At 49.1% G+C, this 20,594-nt stretch overlaps 1 protein-coding gene across 3 annotated transcripts in view; it reads right to left on the reverse strand.

Annotated features, from left to right (window-relative positions):
- The window catches only part of MEGF11 (multiple EGF like domains 11), a 223,635-nt gene that overhangs the window by 59,749 nt on the left and 143,292 nt on the right, over positions 1 to 20,594 (reverse strand). For all 3 annotated transcript variants that reach the window (XM_036260506.1, XM_036260495.1, XM_036260485.1), the window contains exons 5-7: positions 12,827 to 13,073; positions 11,465 to 11,585; positions 3,470 to 3,606 (exon numbers count right to left, since the gene is read on the reverse strand). In XM_036260506.1, the coding sequence (XP_036116399.1) occupies positions 3,470 to 3,606; positions 11,465 to 11,585; positions 12,827 to 13,073 (505 nt within the window). The remainder of the gene's footprint in view (positions 1 to 3,469; positions 3,607 to 11,464; positions 11,586 to 12,826; positions 13,074 to 20,594) is intronic.

Consider the following 20,594-nt stretch of genomic DNA (forward strand, 5'->3'; position numbering starts at 1 on the left):
CAGAGCCAATCTGACCTTCTGCCTCAGTTTCTGGCATAAAGCAGCTCAAAGGGAAGAATTCCAAAACGTTAACAATGGAGTATACTGGGGAATTACGTGTTTTAATGGTCACGTTTTCCCATTTTCCAGGTTTTCTACAATAATCAGGGGATGGGTAGCAACAAAAGATGATTTAAAAACTACATCCCAGCCTGGTCAGTGTGGCTAGGTTGGCTGAGCATCATCCTGTGCACTGAGAGGCTGCTGGTTCACTTCCCAGATATGGCACATGCCCAGGTTGTGGGTGCGGTCCCTGGGGTTGGGTGGGCATGAGAGGCAACCAATTGATGTTCCTCTCCTCTCTCTCTTCCCCCTCTCTAAAATAAATTAAAAGCATATTAAAAAATACAACCTTCATTTTTATAATCTTGGAGAGTCTTGACTTGGAACCAGTGTTCTCCACAGCAGGGCCGAGACTTGTGTCTGGGTGACCTCAGCTGCCTATTGTGAGGTGAGTGGCCAGACCCCAGTGCTTTGGTAGAGCCAGCCAGCAAGTGCCCGGGGGCAGAGCAGCCAGTGTGTCGGGCACGAATCGTGGCAACTCCACACTGAGGTGTCTGTCTGTCTCTGTCCTTGTTGCCTTGAGCCCATTATGATAGGAAGAAGAGATGGTAACTGGGGTCAAGCCTCCAGGACTTCCCCCACAGAAAGATGCTACCCATTCTCATCTCTCAGAGCCTTTGTGGCAAAAGGACTGTGGCAGAATGGAGGGGCAACGAGGGTGATGAAGACTACAGCCCAGGCACCAGACAGAGGGGCTTCCAGCTGCTTGGGCCCCAAGGCTGTAGCAGATATTCCCTCACCCTCACGTTGGGGCCAAGGAGGCTGAGATGCAGACAGGTGAGATGACTGTGCCAACCTCGGAAAGCCAGCAAGTGGCTGAGATGACCCCAGACCACCCTCCTGCAAATCTGGCTGCATTTTAGCCAGTCTGAGGCCTCATGAAGGGAAAGAGAACAGAAAAGAGAAGGAGGAAGAGGAAGAAAGAAGGGGCTAGCTGGAAAAGGAATGGAAGGTGGAAGACAGGAAGGAGGTGGGGAGGCAGGATGCAGGAAGTGAGGAGGGAAACTGAGGCAGAAGGGGAAGAGCGTTGAAGAACTGAAAACAATCACTATCTGCATTGCCAGCCCCTGTTCAGCCTCAGAATGGATTTTTCCAGGAGTCACTGAGTGGGACTCCCCTCGGATGTGTCAGATATCAGGGGAAGAAGCCCAAGCCAGGAGACAGCTCCCGATCCTCTTCCCTTCCACTGGACATTCCTGCTTCCTCTCATCGGCAGGACAGGGCAGGACCCTGGACAGGGAGTTTCCTCTGAAGGGCATTTCCCCGCCCTGCCATATTTATGAAGTGACTGACTCCACAGCCCCAGAAAAGAATCTGGAAATGAAATATTGACAACCTAATCCATTTACATAATCAGCCTCACTCTCTCTTTTTTTTCCTGCCCACAATTTAAATAACTTATTTATTTAGAGATCAAGCAACGACTGCTAATGAATTTTACACAAAGCACGCTAATAACGGGGCCTGTGGAACAGAAGGGTAATCACAACAAGAATTAGTTTTCTACTTAAACACCCTTCCTTTGCAACATATCAATCTAATGTGTCTGATATTGCCATTAACAACCAGATACATCGCTCAATTAAATTACAAAATGAGCTGCAAAAGCCCTCGCTATGTTTTGTCCTTAATTTGTACTAGATTCTGCCTATCCAGGGAGGCCTGCATTATTACACCCACTCAACTTTAATATGCTTGTGATGATTTGGGGTGGGTTAATGCAGCTGTCATCTACAAAATTCATGGAGGCAATTTTACAAAATATTAAACACCAGGCAGCCCGTTTAGGTGGGAAACCCAAATGTCACCCGGCCCTTCTACTGAACTCTTCTCTGTTGTTTGGTGAAGCTTACTAGAGGACCCGGAGGCTTTGGGGATTTCTCTCTGCTCCAGGATCAAGGGCTGGGCCCCAACAAGAGGGATTAGGATTACCTCTCCATTTGGGACATCCTGGTATTGAAAATCGGGAGTGCCAATGGGGCCGGGCCTACTGGTGTTGAGTGTAGCCCGTTGGAGCCCTGGGCCTGCTCCCTCCCAACACGTGGGCTATGTTCCCTCTCATGTGAAATGGCCTGAAACAAAAGGTTCTGCCCTGGTTCCTGGGTCTTCCAGCTCCGGTCCCTGCCCACTCATCCTGAGCGTGTCCTCACTGGGGGAGATGGTGAGGATGGGAAGGAGGGCTGAGCTTCAGTCCTTCCTCCCCTACTTCCCCTAGAGATCCAGTCTCTGACAGAGATCAGAGGGGGATGGATCCCCAGCTGTTACACCCCATGTTCTGTACTTGGGAAGCTCATGGAGACAAACCTGCTTCACAGAGATCAGATCTGGCTTGAAGACTTCAGGCCAGGGGAAAGTAACCCCATGGCTAACAGTGGAAAACTCCTTTCTGGACATCAATAAGGATTTGGGGCTGACTCCAGAGACAGTCAGAGGAGCCCAGGTATGTCAGTCAGAGACAGAAGGACTCACTGGTTGATTCAGCCCCAATCTCTGCTTCCTAATGCTACCTGGACAGGGGAGGCTGAGAAATGGCAAACAGTGTTCTCGTCCCTCCTTCTCTGGGCAGACTAACCAAATCCAGGGTCAGAGATGACACATGGATCCCACAGAACCAGACACGGGGTGGGAGAGCCTCCTCTCTACTGCCCCCCCTCTGCTCAGAGAGGAACGTGAATGAGAGAGCGCGGGAGGACGCTTGGCCCCGGTCTTGCGGGCAAATGTCCTCTTCCAGCCCTGAGTCCACTCACCACCAGACACACTGGCTATTTCCCATTCTCCCACAGCACCTTCCCTATGCTCGTGGCACCCTTCCTCCCGTGGCACATGTGCCCACACAGTCATTCCTTAGTTATGCCGTTTGTGGATTATCCACTCTGCAAGGCTGGTTTGATCCCAGGACACTGGTGTCCTGGTTCATTCTGCTTTCAGACCCTAGGCCTCCAGAGGATGCAAACTAATGTCAGTATCCATTTGGCAGAACTCATATTAGAAATAAAAATCCACTTCTCGAAGAAATTGTACAAAATATGTGAACTGAGTTGGTGCCCTTGGCTTCTATGAATTATTGGTGCCATTGTCTCCCTCCAGGAGGGCAGAAAGTAGAGATGGGTGGTAGGTGCTCGCCTGCTTCCCCAGGTCAGGGCTCAGAGGGTCACTGGGCTGGGGGAGAGGGGACAATCAGCAGTCCAAGGGTGAGGAAGGATGAGCTGACAAATCTCCCTGGCAGGACTCGGAATGCTTTCTGAGAAAGGAACGGGAAAGCCGGCAGGAGAATGCTGTGGGCTGGCAAACCTCCGCTGTTCTCTGCAAGGCTGCTGTGAAAATGAGCGATGTGAACGGCAAGGACAATAGTTAGCATCATCCTTACCTGTCCCCCATGTATCCTGCTGTGCAGTGGCACTGCCCAGTCACATGGTCACACTGTCCTCCATGGTGGCAAGGACAGTCCTGGCTGCAGTTCTGGCCAAACGTCCCTGGTGGGCAAGGCTGGGCACAGACTGCTCCCTGAAACAGAGGAGGAAAGACACGCATCGGTGGTGCTGCTGAGATGCAGTTCTAAGGCTGCTCTCTCCTCGAAGTGGCACAGCTGCTGTGGCCTAAGGGACCACCTCGTTCCCTCGCTTTGACTTTCTCCCCAATCACAGAAGCACAGAAAGTTGGACATCGTGGCTCTAAAGCCCCATTTTAGAGATGGGCAGACAGGCCAATTTGATTATCCAATTATTCAGCACACATTTATTGTTGTACACCAGGCACTGTGTTAGACACCGAGGATATAAAATATGAGTAAGACTCGATTTCTGTCCTCCCAGTCTACTGGGGAGAGAGACAAGAAAACAGGTAACTAAAGTACCAGGTGCTAAGTGCTCTCACACTGGAACACAATCGAGCCCTGAGGAAAAACAAAGAGACTGTGATTAAACATGGTGGTCTGGAAACATACATTTATTTCCACTTCTTTCCCAAACCCAGCTAATACAGGTGTAAAGTGGGGAAGGTATAAACCTACAAGGACAAAAGGAACGGGACAGGAGACCATAGAGAACAAGGGATGTCACATGCTGAAGATGGAAAAGCAGACGGAGGACGTAACTGCTAAGGTTTCTGCTTTCTCAGCAATGCTAAGTGCCTGCAAAGGGAGTGTGGGAAGACATCAGGTTGCTTTATAACCTTAGAAAATCTCAGGAATGAGAGACACCAGGAACCTCGGAAGGCCAAGGTGCAGGTGTGATGACACAGAGAACTACTTGAAAACATATAAAAGGGCATTAGACCTCAGATTTGTGCCCTCTTTTTAAATAGCCAGATGGCTTCTCAAGACTGGGAGTCAGGCTTTGGACACAGGAATACTGGGCTGAGAAATGGAGACCCTGCAGAACTCTGCCTGCTGAGTGCTCAGACCTTCTGCTCTCCTCCCCGCTCGGCTCCTAGCATGTGGATTCCCAGACTATACTCCCTGTGGCAGGATTCTGGAGGATTTCTTTCTGGGGACACTGAGAGCTCAAGAGGAAAGACCTACAGATACTGATATTTGAGGATGCTTTCAGTCAACAAACCTGGCATCTATCCCTGTCCCCAGGCTTCCAACCAGCTTCTCTGAGGCTCATGGTAATATATGAACAGGTGGCCGAGGAGCACCAGCTATCTGAAATGAGGATCCAACATGAAAGAAGATTCTAACATGAAGAAGACTTAGTAGAAGAAGAGTTCTAACAAGAAGGCTCTAACATGAAAGAAGATCAAAGCAGACAAAACAGATGCAAGGAACAATGCAGGGAGCAAAGAAAACAGAAGAAAAGCCTCTGTTATAATGAAAATGAATATCCTTATGCAGTTCTATGAAGATATTTGTAACCATGAGAGAACAGAAGGCAAAAAGGGGGCTATCCAGAGAACAGTAAAGAGTTCTTGAAAAGTAAAAATAAGAAGGCAGAATTTTTAAAAAATTGCAATAGAAGACCTGGAAGATAAAGGTAAAGAAATTGCCTATAAAGCAGAAGAGGAAGGGAATAGAGAGAGAAAGGGAGGGAGGGAGAAGGAAAAGGGAGGAAGAGAGAGAAGAAGGGAGGAAGGAAAGAGGGAGGGAGGGAGAGAGTGATATATATAGAGAGACAGAATATATAATAAAATTAGTATCAGTCCAAAAGTTCTCACATCTAATTAACAGGGGTTCCAGACAATGGAACAGAAAAATGGAGGTGTGAAATTAAATTGGAAATATACACAAGAAAATTTCCCAGAATAGAAGGATGAAAAGCATTGATTTCTGAATTGAAAGTGCCTATAGAGTATCCAGCACAAAATGTGAAAAGAGATTAACATTAGGCCTATTATTATAAAAATGTATATTTCTATGGATAAAGAAATGAACCTCAAAGTTTTTACTAAGTCACATATAAAAGAACAGGAATCAAAAGGTATTAGACTTCGCCCAGCCAGTGTGGCTCAGTGGACTGAGTGCTGTCCCACGAACTGAGAGGTCCTGGTTTGATTCCCAGACAGGGTACATGCCCAGATTGCAGGCTTGATCCCCAGTGGGAGGCGTGCAGGAGGCAGCCAACTGATATTTCTCTTTCCTCTCTCTCTAAAAAAAATCAATAAAACCAGATTTTTTAAAAAGGTATTAGATTTCTGAACTAGAAACCAGAAGACAATGAAACAGTGCCTTAAACATTTAGAGGAAAATGATTTCCAACCTAGAATTCTACACCCAGCTAAATTAACACTCAAGTGGGGGATTCAGTAAGACATTTTCAGATTTGAACAGCTTTAAAAAATTAAATTTTCATGAACATTTTCTCAGGGAGCTACTGAAGGATTTGTTTCCATCCAAAAGAATTATGCAAGAAAAAGAAAGACCTGGGTTCGTCGAAATAGGGACTGCAACAAAAGAGAAGTGGAAAGCATTCCAGCATGGTAGTGAAGGAAGTCCTATACTGCTATCTGTGCAGCGGGAACAGAAACATGCAGGGTTCTGTGAGTGTGGCCTCAGAAATGAAGCAGAAACCAACCAAGTGGAGAGATTTCTGATGTGTCTGACCTTACTGAGAGGCATTTGAGTTCTGCAGTTTTAGGGATACATTAGTAACAGTACACTTGTGGGCATATGTACTTAAACATTAAAAAATGATTGTAAAACCAAAATAACCAAAAATTGTTAAAAAACAAAACAAAACAAAACAAAAACTCCTTTCAGAGGGTGGGAGAAGGCTTGCGCTGTGTGTGTGTGTGTGTGTGTGTGTGTGTGTGTGTGTGTGTGTGTTAGAGCCGAATCTTATTCTACATTAGGAAGTCAATAGATTCGATAAATGTCTACATTGGAAAAGTCAGGAAATGGCAGTAAACCATATTATGAAGAAATATGGAGGAAAATGCCAGAAGAAACTAAAAGATTCGAATGTGAGGGCCTTTGGGGAGTGGGATTTGTGAGTAGGGCAGGGGATGACTTCCCCCTCCCTCCAGTATTAGCCTTGTGGTATTAGATAACTTTAAAAATTATAATATAAATCTTAGATCTTTATCAAACAGAAATTATAACCTGCTCTTGTCTCTTGCTGCCCTTCCAGCCTCTCTCCCGCCAGAGGTAATTATTTCTCTTATGGAGATCAAGGATTTTCCCACAATTAATTAATCAATTAGTTCAACACACAATTATTAAGCACCAATAATTGCCAACCCTGAGGCAGCTAGTTTAGTCAGGAAAATCCTGCTGACCAGAGACATCTTTCAATATCATTCAATTTACTTGTAATGAATTAAGTGGGAAGCCTTTTAGCTCAGATGTCTCCTCCACACATAAGTCAGACAGCAAGGATCTGAGAGGGGGGCTGAGGGGGAAGGGACGGGACAGGGAGATGAGGGAGATGCGTGCATGCATGTGTGTGTGTGCGTATGTGTGTGTATGTAGAGCAGCAGGGAAAAGCCACTGAGAGGAGGGGTCGCTCTTCCTCCTGGAGGTGGTGGGGGTACCCCAGGTGTGGCAGGGTCTGTATTTCCCACTGCACCCCACAAGCTTAGGGATTCTTGAGGGAAGGAGTTTTTCTGGCCATCTTCTGAGTTGTCTTCTGAAGTCCTGGAGTGGACGAGGATACTGTGACCCTGAAAAAACATTTTGAACCTTCTTGGGGGGGGGACTGTACTTATATCTCCTACCTCCGTATTTTGGAGCACTGTGGGGCCCTCATGGACTCACACACACACACACGCACGCACGCACGCACACACGCACACCCACGCACACACACATGACCAAAGCTCCCTGAGGAACCCAGCAGGGAAGTTTGGTGCACAGAATGCTTCCCTCCAGCACTTCCTGGGGGAATCAGGCACCCTTAAGACGTCTCCACATTCCCCACTGTAGGCAACCCAGGTCCCTAAATCCCTAGGCCCCTCCTCGGGCTTGAGCTCCTGGGGCCTTGAAGAATTTGATACTTTGGAAAGCCTGCTACCTGATGTGGTGGGAAGGACACTGGACTCAAAGTCAGGCCTTGGGTTCAAATCCCAGTTCTATCTCTTCCCAGATGGCTGAACTAGGGCAAGTTATATGACTGTTCTGAGCCACAGTTTCCTCACCTATAAAATGGGAGTGGTAGCCCCAGGTGGTTGTAAAGAGTAAGTAAGATTAGAGATGTGAAGAAACAGAGTGTCTTAAAGTACAGGCCCTTAATTAATATCAGCTCCACCCAAGTGGGCATCCGATGGGGTGGTGTGTGGGAGGGGCCCCATACAGCCCGGGACTGGGAGGAGGAAGAGAGCCACACCACTGGTCAGTTACTGCTGGTTAGAAGAACAGCCTTTGGGGAGAGGCAGGAGGAGAGAGCAGGCAGGAGAGTGTCAGCCTAGGAGAGGTCTGTGGCCTTATGATTTCTCTCCTGCAATTATGATTTGAATTGTGTACTCTCAAATTCATATATCCTAATTCCAGCACCTCGAAATGTGACTATATTTGGAGATAGGGCCTTTATAGAGGGAACATAGTTAAAATAAGGTCATCAGATCGGTCCTAATCCAAAATGACTAATGTCCTCATAAGAAGAGGAGATTAGAACACAGAACAGGGACAGAGAGAAGACCATGTGAAGACACCATCTATAAGCCAAGGAGAGAAGCGTCAGAAGGAACCAACCCTGCCAACACCTTGCCCTCAGACTTCCGGCCTTCAGAACTGGGAGAAAGTAAATTTCTGTTGTTTGGCACCCAGTCTGTGCCACTTTATGCTGACGGCCCTAACACACCTGCCCTCTGGTCAACTGAGTGCATATCTCCAATCGTAGAGGGACCTCAGGCTACGTGGCATCTAGGAGGCTGGAGAGGAGGTGAGGCAATAGTCCTGCTCCTCTCAGAACTGGTTAGACCTGTTCAATGGTTTTATCAAAATCTGGATACCAGCTTCACTTTTAGAGGACTGTGGCTAAATGGAGCATTAAGAAGGTAGGGGGTCAAGATGGTGACAGGACCCGAGGCCATGCCAATGAGACACCTCAGCCTCTCCCGGCGTCTGAAGGCATTTCTAATGATCACTGTGGTCCCGGGCAGCACAGATGCCCTTGAGCAACAGTGAACAGTGGGTGTCGTGGGCGCTGTGGAAACGATCCAGGCACAGGCCCGGGCATGGGGCTTAGAATCATCCTTCTCAGACCTCAGCTTCTATGACCTACAACCTCAGCTCCAAGCACCTCTTTGGCCCTCTACAATAACTGATCCCATTTCTCAGTTCTTCAGGCCCGTTGCTTTCATGTGTGTGAACTGTGTACATACACACACTACATCCAGCCTCCGCCATCAGGCCGGGAACTCCTAACGGGGTGATCACATCGCCTCCCCCCTCCCGTCCATCTGCAGGACCTGCTCTCTTCAAGCTATTCACACCTGGTTTCTCACCTCTGAAAGGTCTGAGAGCCCAGAAAAAGAGAGGAAACAATTCCCCAGGTTCTTTGCAAAACCCCCCATCGGAATGGGCTCAGCACAAGTGGGCAAATGGGGTGTCCCATGGGCATACTCGGGACCTGGTGGCCAGAAATCTCTGAGGAGGGGCCTGGAGAGCCGGAGTTCCGGTAGCTCGCCCCAGCTCTGCACAGCCTCGGTTCTTTGGGAGCTGCACTGTGTGCGTTAGCCATTGGAGTCTGTCGGTCTCGGGTGTGGCTGAGGCCACCTGGAGCCAACTGGAAAGTGAAGCCCCAAAGGATGACAAAGGGAAGACCCTTTTGCCCAGCACCCTGCCCTTGGCCCAGCCCCCCAGGAGGGCCTCGGGCCTGAGCTGCAGCTCCATGACACTGGGACTCTGCCTGCATGAGGGGCATTAATCATTCATACAGGCCTACAAGCCAGATGCTGTGTCAAAAATAGAAATGTAATTGTCTACAATAAAATTAAAAACATAAAGTCCCCAAATCCAAAGCTTCTACTGACAGAGTTTCCTTCTTCTGGAGGAACAAGCCTCTCACTGTGCTGGGGAGAAAAACAAATCTCTCCATGCGTTGGCTTCCTCCCTGCCCCAGCTCTGATCCCCAGCCTCCGTCAGTTCCCCCGGAGAGGCCTTTGCAGGCACAGGCCTGACATGTCCCGATCGTCCTGGTCCGACCCCCCTGCCCGCCCTCACTGCCTGCCTCTGGGGACCCACGGAGGGTGCTGGCTGGAGATGAGAGGGCCTTTCCCGAGCGTGGGGCAGGGCGGGAGAAGTGGCAGGTGTGGGAGAGGTGGCAGCAGCCCCGCTGTCCTCAGAAGACCCAGATAGACACCGAGGGATGGGGCTCAGGAGTCCGGAGACCTGGATTCTAGCTCCACCTCCCTCTTAACCTGCAGTGTGACCTTGGACAGGTCACTTAGCCTCTCTGGGCTTTGGCTTCTTCACCTGAGAAAGGAAGGGATTAATAGACCAGTGGAGTTCAAACCTCTTAAAGCTGGGAGACCCTGTTTTTATGTGAAATCTCAACAGAGCCTCAGTAGAGAAAGTACGCATAGATTAAAATGCAGACGCGAGAGTGTGTGGGAGCCAGAGTCCTAATTATTAGGCTCCCCACCCCCAATCTCATCCCCAAGAAACCCAAGGTTCTGTGAAACACAGGAGGAAATCCTATGGTCTCGATCAATTATTTCCAAATGCAGCCATGCAGACACAGTTGGCTGCTGCAGAATCATCTGGGAGCTTATTAAAAATAGAGATCCCCAAGCCCCAGAAGGTCTCTGTTGGAGCCTGGGTGTCTGTATTTAACCCAGCCCCCCGACTCTGGTGTGCAGGCAGATTTGGGTGCTTCTGGACCAGATGATCCTCCAGGTCCTTTCCTGCCCTAAAAAATTCTGGCAAATCGGTATCTGTGTTGATGGGCCCCGCAGGCGTCCCTCCTGTCTGCCCCGTGACCTAGACACGCACAGCCTCCTGAAACATCCGGCTCCTGCTCAGCAGCCCTGTGGCTTTGCAAAGCTTCGGGCCCCAGGGTGAGTATGAGGCAGGCAGCTGTGTCACTGAGCTTCCCCCAAACAGGAAAGCCAGGGACTCGCTGCTTCTGACGAGCGTGGGTCTGTGGACAGTGAGGAGGGCGCCGACAGGTGAGGTGCGTGGGCTGGCAGGAGGCTTGTGGAGTGTCTGTGGCATCCAGATAACACAGACAATTGTAGAGCACTTGAGTTTTCAAGGCACTCTGGACAGGCACTGCCTCTTCGGAGCCTTCTGCCAACCGCGGCAGCGGAGAAGGGCAGGGCTGACTGTTGTTATACCAGTTTTGCAGATGGGAAAACAGACCAGAGTAACCGAGGGTTTCTTTCAGGGTTAGCATTGAATGTGAGGCCTAAATTTAGTCCTGTGAAGTTATAAATCACACCCCCTTTCCCACAAGGGTGGTTCTCAGACACAAGACCTGGGCTGGTTAAGGCTGCATCCGAATCATCGGGAGCACCGGTTAGAATACAGATCCCGGGGCCCACAGGATCAGAATGTGTGTGTGTGAATGTAGGGGATGGAGGCTGGGAACCTGAAGTTCTACAAATGCAGGTGATCCATACCCTGCTGTCTCCCTACCTCCCCCCACCCTTACAGCATGCCCTTTCTGCCTCTTCTGGCCCAGAGCCCATGGTAGCTCAAGTGAGTACCTATGCCCAAAGACAGGGCCAACCTATGAGAATTCAACAATGTTGCCCATGAGGGACCACAGGCTCAGAGAGGTGAAGTAACTTGCCTTAGGTCACACAGACCTTAGATGGCAGACCTGGGATTCACAGCTGTGTCCATGGCAGTCGTCTACTGATGCCCATGACCATAAATAGGAGGGAGGGTGTTCAAGGCGGGGGAGGGAATCCAGGGCGCGTGCGAGTGAGTGATGCTCAGACCTCTTACGGTGCCCCACCCAGATCCGGCAGGCCCACCTACCGTCCAGCCTGGGGGGCAGGCACACTCGCCAGTGATGTGGTGGCAGGTGCCCCCATTCTGGCAGGGGCAGCGCAGCTCACAGTGAGCCCCGTGGCTCCCGGGTGGGCACAGCTCCTCGCAGCTGCATGGGGAAGCAGAGGGTTAGATGCAGCAGCACTCAGAGCCGGTGGCAGGGCCCCAGCTGCCAGCCCCAGCGCTCTAGGGCTCCCTAGGAATGCGTGAGTTCACAGTCATCCCGAACTGGTCTAGGCACGGGGCAGCTGAGATGCAGTCCTGCTTCCTGCCAGGAGGGGGAGCAGAGCTCAGATATGATGAACTGGAATGTGTGCTTGGGCCAGTACTTGTGGAATGACTCAAGTGCTTTTAGTAGAAAGGAGTGTTCTTCTCTAGAGGGAGAGCTGAGGAAGGCTTCCTGAAGAAGGAGACATTTTATATGAGTCTTGAAGTTGAAGTTAGTTTCCCTGGGAGAATGGAAGGAAGGGCATGCCAGGCAGAGAAACATCATGGGCTAAAATACTGAGAAGTGGCCATGAATCCTGCCTTCAAGAATGTGCTTAGAGTCGGAGAGAGGGAGAATCTGGGGCATACCTTCTGCTCCAGGCTCTGAAAGGCTCTCAGTTACCAAGACAGGCTCATGTGTAGGAAGGGGCATGGGGTCGTGGCCTGGGGTCTTAGTCCAATGTCCCTGGCTTCCAGTGGAGCTAGCCCTGCAGCTGGCCAGACATGGGGATAGGGAACACCCTCGATCAAGGATGTGTCTGTGGTTAGGGTCGTTGGATGCCTCTCAGGATCTAGGGCTGCTGGGGAGGACGCTGAGCCTTCAGTGTGTGTGTGTGAGGGGGACTTCAATCTGCCTCTGAGGGGTCTCAACAAAGCAGTCTTAGAGGTCCCCTATCAAAACAGACTCTCCAGGGAGCCAGGGTGAAGGGTTGTTTAGGGTCTGGGGGAGGAGGCAGGGAAGAGGAACAGGCAGAGTAAACTACCCAAATCTACGCATGATATCTGGCCAAGGCCCTCACTCCGTCTGTTTTAAATGGCTGGAGGGGTCAGGACCCAAGTAAGCAGAGGCATTTGGGTTATGATCAGAAGAGAACTGCAAGCTAAGGTCAGGGCCCTGACCAGGAAGGAACTCCTGGGAGGAGTTTGATGTGCTTCTCTGGCCATGGGAGCGCCCATCCATGCATCGTCCAGCTTGCACCAGTCACTCTGGGGCTTGGGCAAGGTCTGGGCATTTAGCCTCCACAGGACTTAGGGTCAGAAAGTAGGGTGTCTTACAGACTATCCTGACCTTCCATCTGTTACCACCGCCCTGCATGCGGGGGACCTGCCCTCCCTTCCACGCCCCACCGTCCCTTTACTCACTAGACACCGGTGTAGCCGGGCGCGCAGAGGCACTCGCCGGTGCGGGGGTCACAGCTGGCACCGTGGTGGCACTGACACGGCAGCTGGCAGCCCTTGCCATGGGTGCCGGGCGCACAGAGCTCCTCGCAGCGCCAGCCTCGGAAGCCAGCGGCACACACACAGGCGCCGGTGATGGGGTTGCACAGGGCACCGTTCTGGCACTGGCACCGGTTGCTGCAATGGGGGCCCCAGTGGTCACTGTCGCAGCCTGCAAGAGAAGAGCGGGTCAGAGCTGAGGGACCCTGTGGACTCTCCTTGGGATGGGGGGCGGGGAACCTAAGCCCAAGCGGCTCTGCATCGCTCTTCCCTGGTAGGAGGCAGCAAGCGGTATCTGGGTGGAAGCTTTGGGGCCTCCTAACCTCCATCAGCTCTTCCCCAGACCACGGGAACAACCAGTCATACAAGCTAAGAAGCTTGTTTCATTCAAGCATCTTCCAGTCGAGACCATTCCATTCCAATCAGTGCCTCCCGAAGCCGCCTCTCCTGGGTGGAAATTCTGGAGCTGCCAGCTGTTTACCTTCTGCTGCTTTTGCTAAACTCTTCTTGGTTGGCTGTCTCTGTTCCCCTCTGCCAGGCCACTTTCCGTAGGGTCTGCCACTCCTTCTCTGTGGCCTTACTGCTCTCCTTGCTACCTCCCTAGCCCAACCCAGCCCAGCTCCCATCTCTCTCTCTCCTGCCCCTTTCCCTCTCTGTCCAAGACTCATTACTTTTCTCACCTCTTGCACTTCTCTCTCTATGAATGTGTCTTCTAACTCCTTGCCCCTCCCCTGGCTCCATCTTTTTATCAACCCCGCCCCCCGCCCCGTCTCTCTCTCCTGCTGCTTTTCCCATTCAGTAATGCCTACACCCCTGGTTGCTTCATCTTCAGTTCAATTTCATTATTTTTCAAGCAGCCAACTTCAGAAGGAGCAGGAAAAAGAAATGTTTCCCTGGGAGGTGACAGACAGCCTTCAAGATCTTGATATGTAATTAAATGTTCCAAGGAGTGATGTCTGAGCCAGCTTTGCAAAAATTCGCTCTACAGCTGTGGAAAGGGGCTGAATGGCAGAGTCCCAGGTAGGTTACCGAGCCTGCTGCCACCCCCCACTCTAATTCTCACCTGGTGCCTACAGGACACACAAGATGTCCTCACACTCTTGCCTCATTCACTCAAGCCCTGGAGCAGGGATGAATGTGGAGTTCAGGCATGGACAGCCACAAATAATGTTCTAGGAGATGTTCAGTGAGAGAAAGAGTGCTCCTAGCTAAGGAAACCAGGCAAGCCTACCTAGAAGAGAGGGCATCTGAAGCGAGCTGTAAACAATGTCTCACTTGTCTGCCTATCACGGTGACCAGCTGTCCCAGTTTCAGCACTAAAAGTGCTGTATTCTGAGAAATCTCTCAGTCCTAGAAAAACTGGAATGAATGGCTGGTCACCTTATTGCCTAAAGGCAATGAGATGATTAACTGACCTTTGTAATCCAGTGATTCTAGGGTTTAGACACTCAGAGAGGAAAGAGGGCTGGTGCAGGGGCTGGGAAGGTGTTACTGGAGCAGGCTCAGGATGACGGAGAGACAGTGGCACTCAGTGTTGGGCATGTACAAGAGCACAAGGTTCTCATGAAGCCAGAGAGTGGATCTTTGGGTACTACCAACCCCCTTTCATGTACCTCCCATTTGCCGACTACGGTCAAGTGATGAATGTCATAGAGCCTGTCCATCATCCTTTAGTAGATGGAACTACCCTAGGCCCAGAGTCCAATTACCCTATTTTGTTTCATTCCTTCTTTATCTGTGCTCCAAATATTCACACACACAAACTGAGCTACCAAATGATGAGTGAACTTCACCCTCCATTTCCCACCTGGTACTACGGTGGGTGAGGCACAAATCAAGTCCAATAGCCAACGGAATTTTGAGAAAGAAGAACAAAGCTGGAGGCATCATACTTCCTGACTTCAAACTATATTACAAAGCTACAGTAATCCAAACAGTATTGCATTGGCATAAAAACAGACACATAGGCCAGTAGAACAGAATAGAGAGCCCAGAAAGAAACCCATGCATATATGGTCAGCTAATTTACAACAAAGGAGCCAAGACTATATAATGGGGAAAGAACAGCTTCTTCAATAAATGGTGTTGAGAAAATTGGGCAACCATATGCAAAAAATTAAACTGGAACACTCTTACACACACGTAAAAATTAACTCAAAATGAATTAAAGATTTGAATAAGACTTAAAACCATAAAACTCTCAGAGGAAAACATGAGCAGTAGGTAAATTCCTTTGACATCAGTCTCAGTGATGATTTTTTTTTTTTTTTTTTTTGGATTTGACAAAAAAAGCAAAGGCAACAAAAGCAGAAATAAATAAATGGGATGACATCACACTAAAAAGCTTCTGCATAGCAAAAGAAACCATCAGTATGATGAAAAGATAACCTACTAAATGGGAGAAAATATTTGCAAATCATTTATCTGAAGAGGGTTAATATCTAAAAATATAAAGAACTCATACAACTCCACAGCAAAAAAGCAGACAATCTGATTAAAAAATGAAACAGATGGTGGTGGCCCTGACTAAGGTAGTAGCCTTTGGAATGGACAGAAAGGGACGAGAGGCCAGCTGCATTTATGAGGTAGAAACAGCAAGGACTTGGTGATTGACAGGGTGCTGAGGGAGGGAAGAGGAGGGAGGAGAGATGTCACCCCAGCTTCGGTTTAGACTGCTGGGTGGATACTGGCATCACATTCTTTACAGGAAACACAAAGGGAAGAGGAAATATTGGGAAAAGAGAATGAGGTTAATTTTGGTCATCGTCTAAGGGACACCCAAGGTGGCATTCACAACTCATTCACTTACCACTAACGGATGCACAACATTGGTGTGCTTTCATTCCGGTACTCATCTATTCAACAAACATTTAGCAAGTCCCTCTCGGAGTGTGCAGTCTAGTGGGGACAGCGCCAGGCGCATTTATGTACACGGCGCACGTGCAATCACAAGGGCAGCCGGGGCGCTGGAGAAGCTCATGTAAGCCTGACAGCGTGTGCTCTCAGACAGATGGGTGTGTGAGTGTGTGTGCTTTGCACATGTGTAGGTTGGTGTCCTCGTGTGTGCATGTGTGCTTTATGGGGCTCCTGAAAAATAAGTAGCAAGAGCGCTATGTCACAATAGGAAACCAAGAAAACAAACAGAAAACATTTGTCAACTAAAAGGCAAAGCAGCTTGCAGCCATTAATATAGGGGCAAATAGCCCCTCGTATCCAATTTAAAATATTCTCATTAAGGAAGCAGGGAAGTGTGTAATCCATTCCACAGACATCCCCTCCCCCTCCCCCAGAGTGATTAAATGAGAAAAAAAAAGAGTTCACAGGGATAAGCTTCAGTTATCTAGACAATCCACTTAAAAACGCCTCATTCCCCAGCAATGACAGAAATGAGGCAGAGCTGCAGTGAGTCAATTATCAACCCTGTTGAAGGTGAATAAAAACTATCATCATTAAAATTACAACAGAATTTTGCATTCTTTCACAGATAGTCACAAACTCTTCCCAATTTGGCCTTGGAATGTCACCCCCTCACATGCTTTTTATTTTTTTTCTGTCACAGATGCACCTTCCTAATTATAGTTGGTTTTGGCTGATTTTTCAAGTGGATGTATCTTCTCCGGGCAGCTAGTGAGGGCTTAAGGGGCACCCAGAAGTGTGTGGCCTGGCTTGTCGTGTTCCTGTAAACTGGCCACTCATCCCCCCTTCCCAGCCAGTGAATCTCTCTGCTGACCTCTTCAGGCTTTAGGGTCCAGGCCTAGAGTGCTTTGGGGTCCCCACGAGGCCTCCACAGACATGCTTGACATTTGTAACTAGAGTTAATTGAACAGTTAAAACGTGCCAGGCCAAGAGATAAAGGCATAAAATTAATTTCCTCATTTAATTCTCACAACAACCCATTTGTAGGGGGTGCTATTATTATCCCCATTTTGCAGATCAGGAAACAGAGGCCCAGTGAGGTTAAATAGCTTATCCAAAGTTACACAGCTAGGGAGTGAGTTCCTAACCCCTCCTTCCTACTGGGTGTGGTCTGGTGTTGATGGAAGAGGGAACTTGGGATGTAGGCAGCCAGCTGGGCTTAAACATCCACCTTGGATAATTCACAAACAGGTGACAAGGCAGAGAGACTCCTTCTTCAGGCATCGGTTTATGTATGAATGGTGGTCATGGGTCCCAGGTTTTCCACGACTGGCCCAATTTCACATAATTTTATTCTCTTTAGTTAAAATTATTTATTTAGAACACTTTCTATGTGATAAAACACATATAGCATGCATTTTGTCATTTGATCATTTTTAAGTGTATGATGAGTTCAGTGGCATTCATTACATTCACAGTGTTGTGTAACAACCACCACTCTTTCCAAAACTTTTCCATCACCCCAAACAGGAACTCTGGAACCGTTAAGTAATAGCTCCCCATTCCCTCCTCCCTTCTGGTAACCTCTAATCTACTTTTCTGTCTCTATAAATTTGCCTATTCTAGATATTTCTATAAGTGGAATCACACAATATTAGTCTTTGGTGCCTGGATTCTTTAAGCATAACATTTTCAAGGTTCATCAGGTTGTAGTGGATACCAAAACTTGATTCCTTTTTGTTGCTGAGATTAGTATTCTATTGCGTAAATATGCCACATTTTGTTTATCTATTCATCTCTTGATGGACACTTGGGTTGTTTCTGCCTTTTCTGGCTGTTGCAAACGGTGCTGCTGTGAGCATTGATGTATAAGTATTTGTTAAAGGCACAACCATGTTTTATGCCTCACTGACTTACCCGATGAGGAACAACACCTTGGCTGACCATTGTTTTTGTCACCACTTCTATTTAAGCAGGTTTCGGTGCCTTGTGTCAAATCTCCTCCATTAGCCTTGCAGTCTCTGTGGGTTGCAATGGGGGAGCTGGGTGTGTGCTTATTTGTAGCTGCCTCTGTCCTGCACACACATACATGGTCTCACCCAGCGTCCTGCCCCAAGCTGGGCGCAGGAAGAGCCTTCAAGCAGTGCTGACAAGGGTCCTTCTCCAGTTACCAAGAGCCCCTCCTGCTGCCCATGAGGATTTGCTCCCTCAGACAGTGGTTCTCAGCCTAGCTGCTCATTAGCTTCACCCTGGAGGCTGTAAAAAACACTTATGCCTGGGCTTCACCCCTGGACCTCTGCTTTAATTATTCTGGGGTGGTGGAGCCCATTACAGGCAGAGATGGAGCAGCAGCCACCAGAAACGATAAATAAAATGACTTTCCAGTGAGCGAGACCATTTGTCAACCAACTGGCCGCAATAAAAGCACAGGAAAGTTCTCTGAGGTGGGGCCCCTCCACTCTTTCCAGACCCACGTTGCAATTCTGAGGAAGAATCGAAGGGCAGATACAGCCAGTGCTGTGCAGTCCTGGGCAGCGCCTCCTCCCCTCTCTGGGACTCTGTTTTCTCATCTGTAAAATGGGGGGAGGGGTTATTAGGTTATCACAAATGATCAGGGACAGTCCTGAACAATGAAGAACTCCAAGTGTCAGTGGTGTCCTCATTAAGAAACACCGGGCCCAGCCGGTGTGGCTCGGTGGTTGAGCATTGACCCAGGCACTAAGAGGTTGCCGGTTTGATTCCCGGTAAGGGCACATGCCCAGGTTGTGGACATGCAGGAGGTGGACAATCGGTGTTCTCTCTCATTGGTGTTTCTATCTCTCTCCCTCTCCCTTCCTCTCTCTCTCAAATCAATAAAAACATATTCTTAGGTGAGGATTAAAAAAGAAGAAGAAAATGCCCTGGCCAGTTTGGCTCAGCGGTTGGAGCGTCGGCCTGCGGTCCGGAGAGACCCGGGTTCGGTTTCCGCTAAGGGCATGTACCTCCGTTGCAGTTTGTCCCCGGCCCTGGTTGGTCGTGCGGGTGGCCGCCACTCGATGTGTCCCTTCACGTCGATGTTTCTCTCTCTCTCTCTTCCTCTCTCTCCCTCCCACTTTATCTGAGCAAAAAATGGAAAAATGTCCTTGGGTGAGGATTAAAAAAAAAAGAAGAAGAAGAAGAAGAAAAAAGAAACACCAATAGGTAAATGCTGGGGTCTCTCCCCATTCTGATTGTGATTCCATGCTCTGGGGCTAAATGTTGCCACTTGAGAAACAGGCCAGAGGGGACGGGGTAGGAAGTGTGTTTGTTCTTGTGTGGAAAAGAAAAAATTGAAGTGGTTACCCGGGCTCTGAGTTGAGCCATTGCTCAGCTCCCTATCTTTCCACCACTTAGATTGTTAGAATTAAATATTAATAGGCCAAGGTGCTGTAGATTAAAACCCAAATCTCCAGACACAGTCCCTAAGCCTAGAAGATGCTGACGACATAGGATTATAATGATGTATCATTAGCTTTTAGAGATCAATTATTACACTGGTTACTTCCTCTGTTATTTAACCATACTATCTACATCTCCTTTTGAGCTCTGGAGGGAGACGGGATTCACAGGGGCCGCCCCTCCCTGGCCACTGCGCCCTGCAGGGACGGGTGGAGGAGCACACCCCCGTGCAGGAAGAACCCCCAGCCCTGTGAGCTGCGTTCTCACCTGGGCTATTTCATTCTCTTACTAACCCTGTGCCATTTATTCTTACCCTGCCTTGTTCCGAAAAGAATTTGAGGCAAACTATCTGAGGTGGGTGATTATCCCATTTTTCAACTGAGACATTAAATAGCTAATCAGTGTTTCTCAACCTTGGCATGACTGACATTTTGGCCTAGAACATTTTTTGTTGTGGGGACTGTCCTGTGCATTGTTGAACGTTTAGCAGCATCTGGCCTCCACCCACTAGATGCCAGTAGCACCTTCCCTTCCACAATTGTTACAACCAAAAATGTCTCCAGATACTGACAAATGTCCCCTTGGAGATAAAAGTGCCACTGATTGCAAAAGGCAGAGTTGAGAGTCAGAGACTGGTTTTCTTGCTCCTAGTCTTTAGGTCTCATGTACTCACCCACCCCATACACACATTTTACAGGTCAGGAAACTGGCTCAGAGAGGCTGAGTGACTTGCCTGTGGCCACACAGCTAATGCACTAGAGAGCTAGATTGGAAACTTGTTGGCCATGTCAGTGAAGGCTCTTTCTATTCCACCACAGCAGCTTTTGGGAGATGAGTTGGGCTCTTTTATTCACTTGCCAAACAATTACTGAGCACCTCCTATGTTCCAGGAGCTGAGAAGGCCACAATCGGTTTGAAAAACACAAACAAGTGGGAAATGTTGACCCATCAGAACCTGGAGTGACTTGGGGGGGCGGGGGCGGGGGTCCTGAAAAAGCTGCTGCTGGGGTGGCTACAACTAGGAAGAGTGACCCACTGTCAGGTCAGGGGTCAGGAGGCCCTGGGAGCTGGCAAGGGCTGAGCAGGGAAGGAAGCCAGTGGGTACATCACAATGCCCTGAACAAAGTCAGTCACTTCAGCTCATTACCTTCCTCATCTCCATCGCCACAGCCTTGACCGTAGCTCGAGGCAACCAGGTCCATTTTAACCAGATGTCATGCCATCAGCTATCAGGAGGGAGTGGGGAGACTCAGTGACTCCATCTTATCAGAGCCCTGCATCTGGCTGCGGATGGATGTATTCGAGTCTGCCGGCCATTCCACCCTTAGGACCGCATTCTTCGGGGTCTGTAGGGATCCCCCATTAAAATGGGCACCACCCCATGTTTGTGCAAGTGTACATCTGTGTGTGGGGGTGATCA

The sequence above is a fragment of the Molossus molossus genome, unplaced genomic scaffold, assembly GCF_014108415.1.
Source record: "Molossus molossus isolate mMolMol1 unplaced genomic scaffold, mMolMol1.p scaffold_m16_p_1, whole genome shotgun sequence".
NCBI classification, from domain to species: domain Eukaryota; kingdom Metazoa; phylum Chordata; class Mammalia; order Chiroptera; family Molossidae; genus Molossus; species Molossus molossus.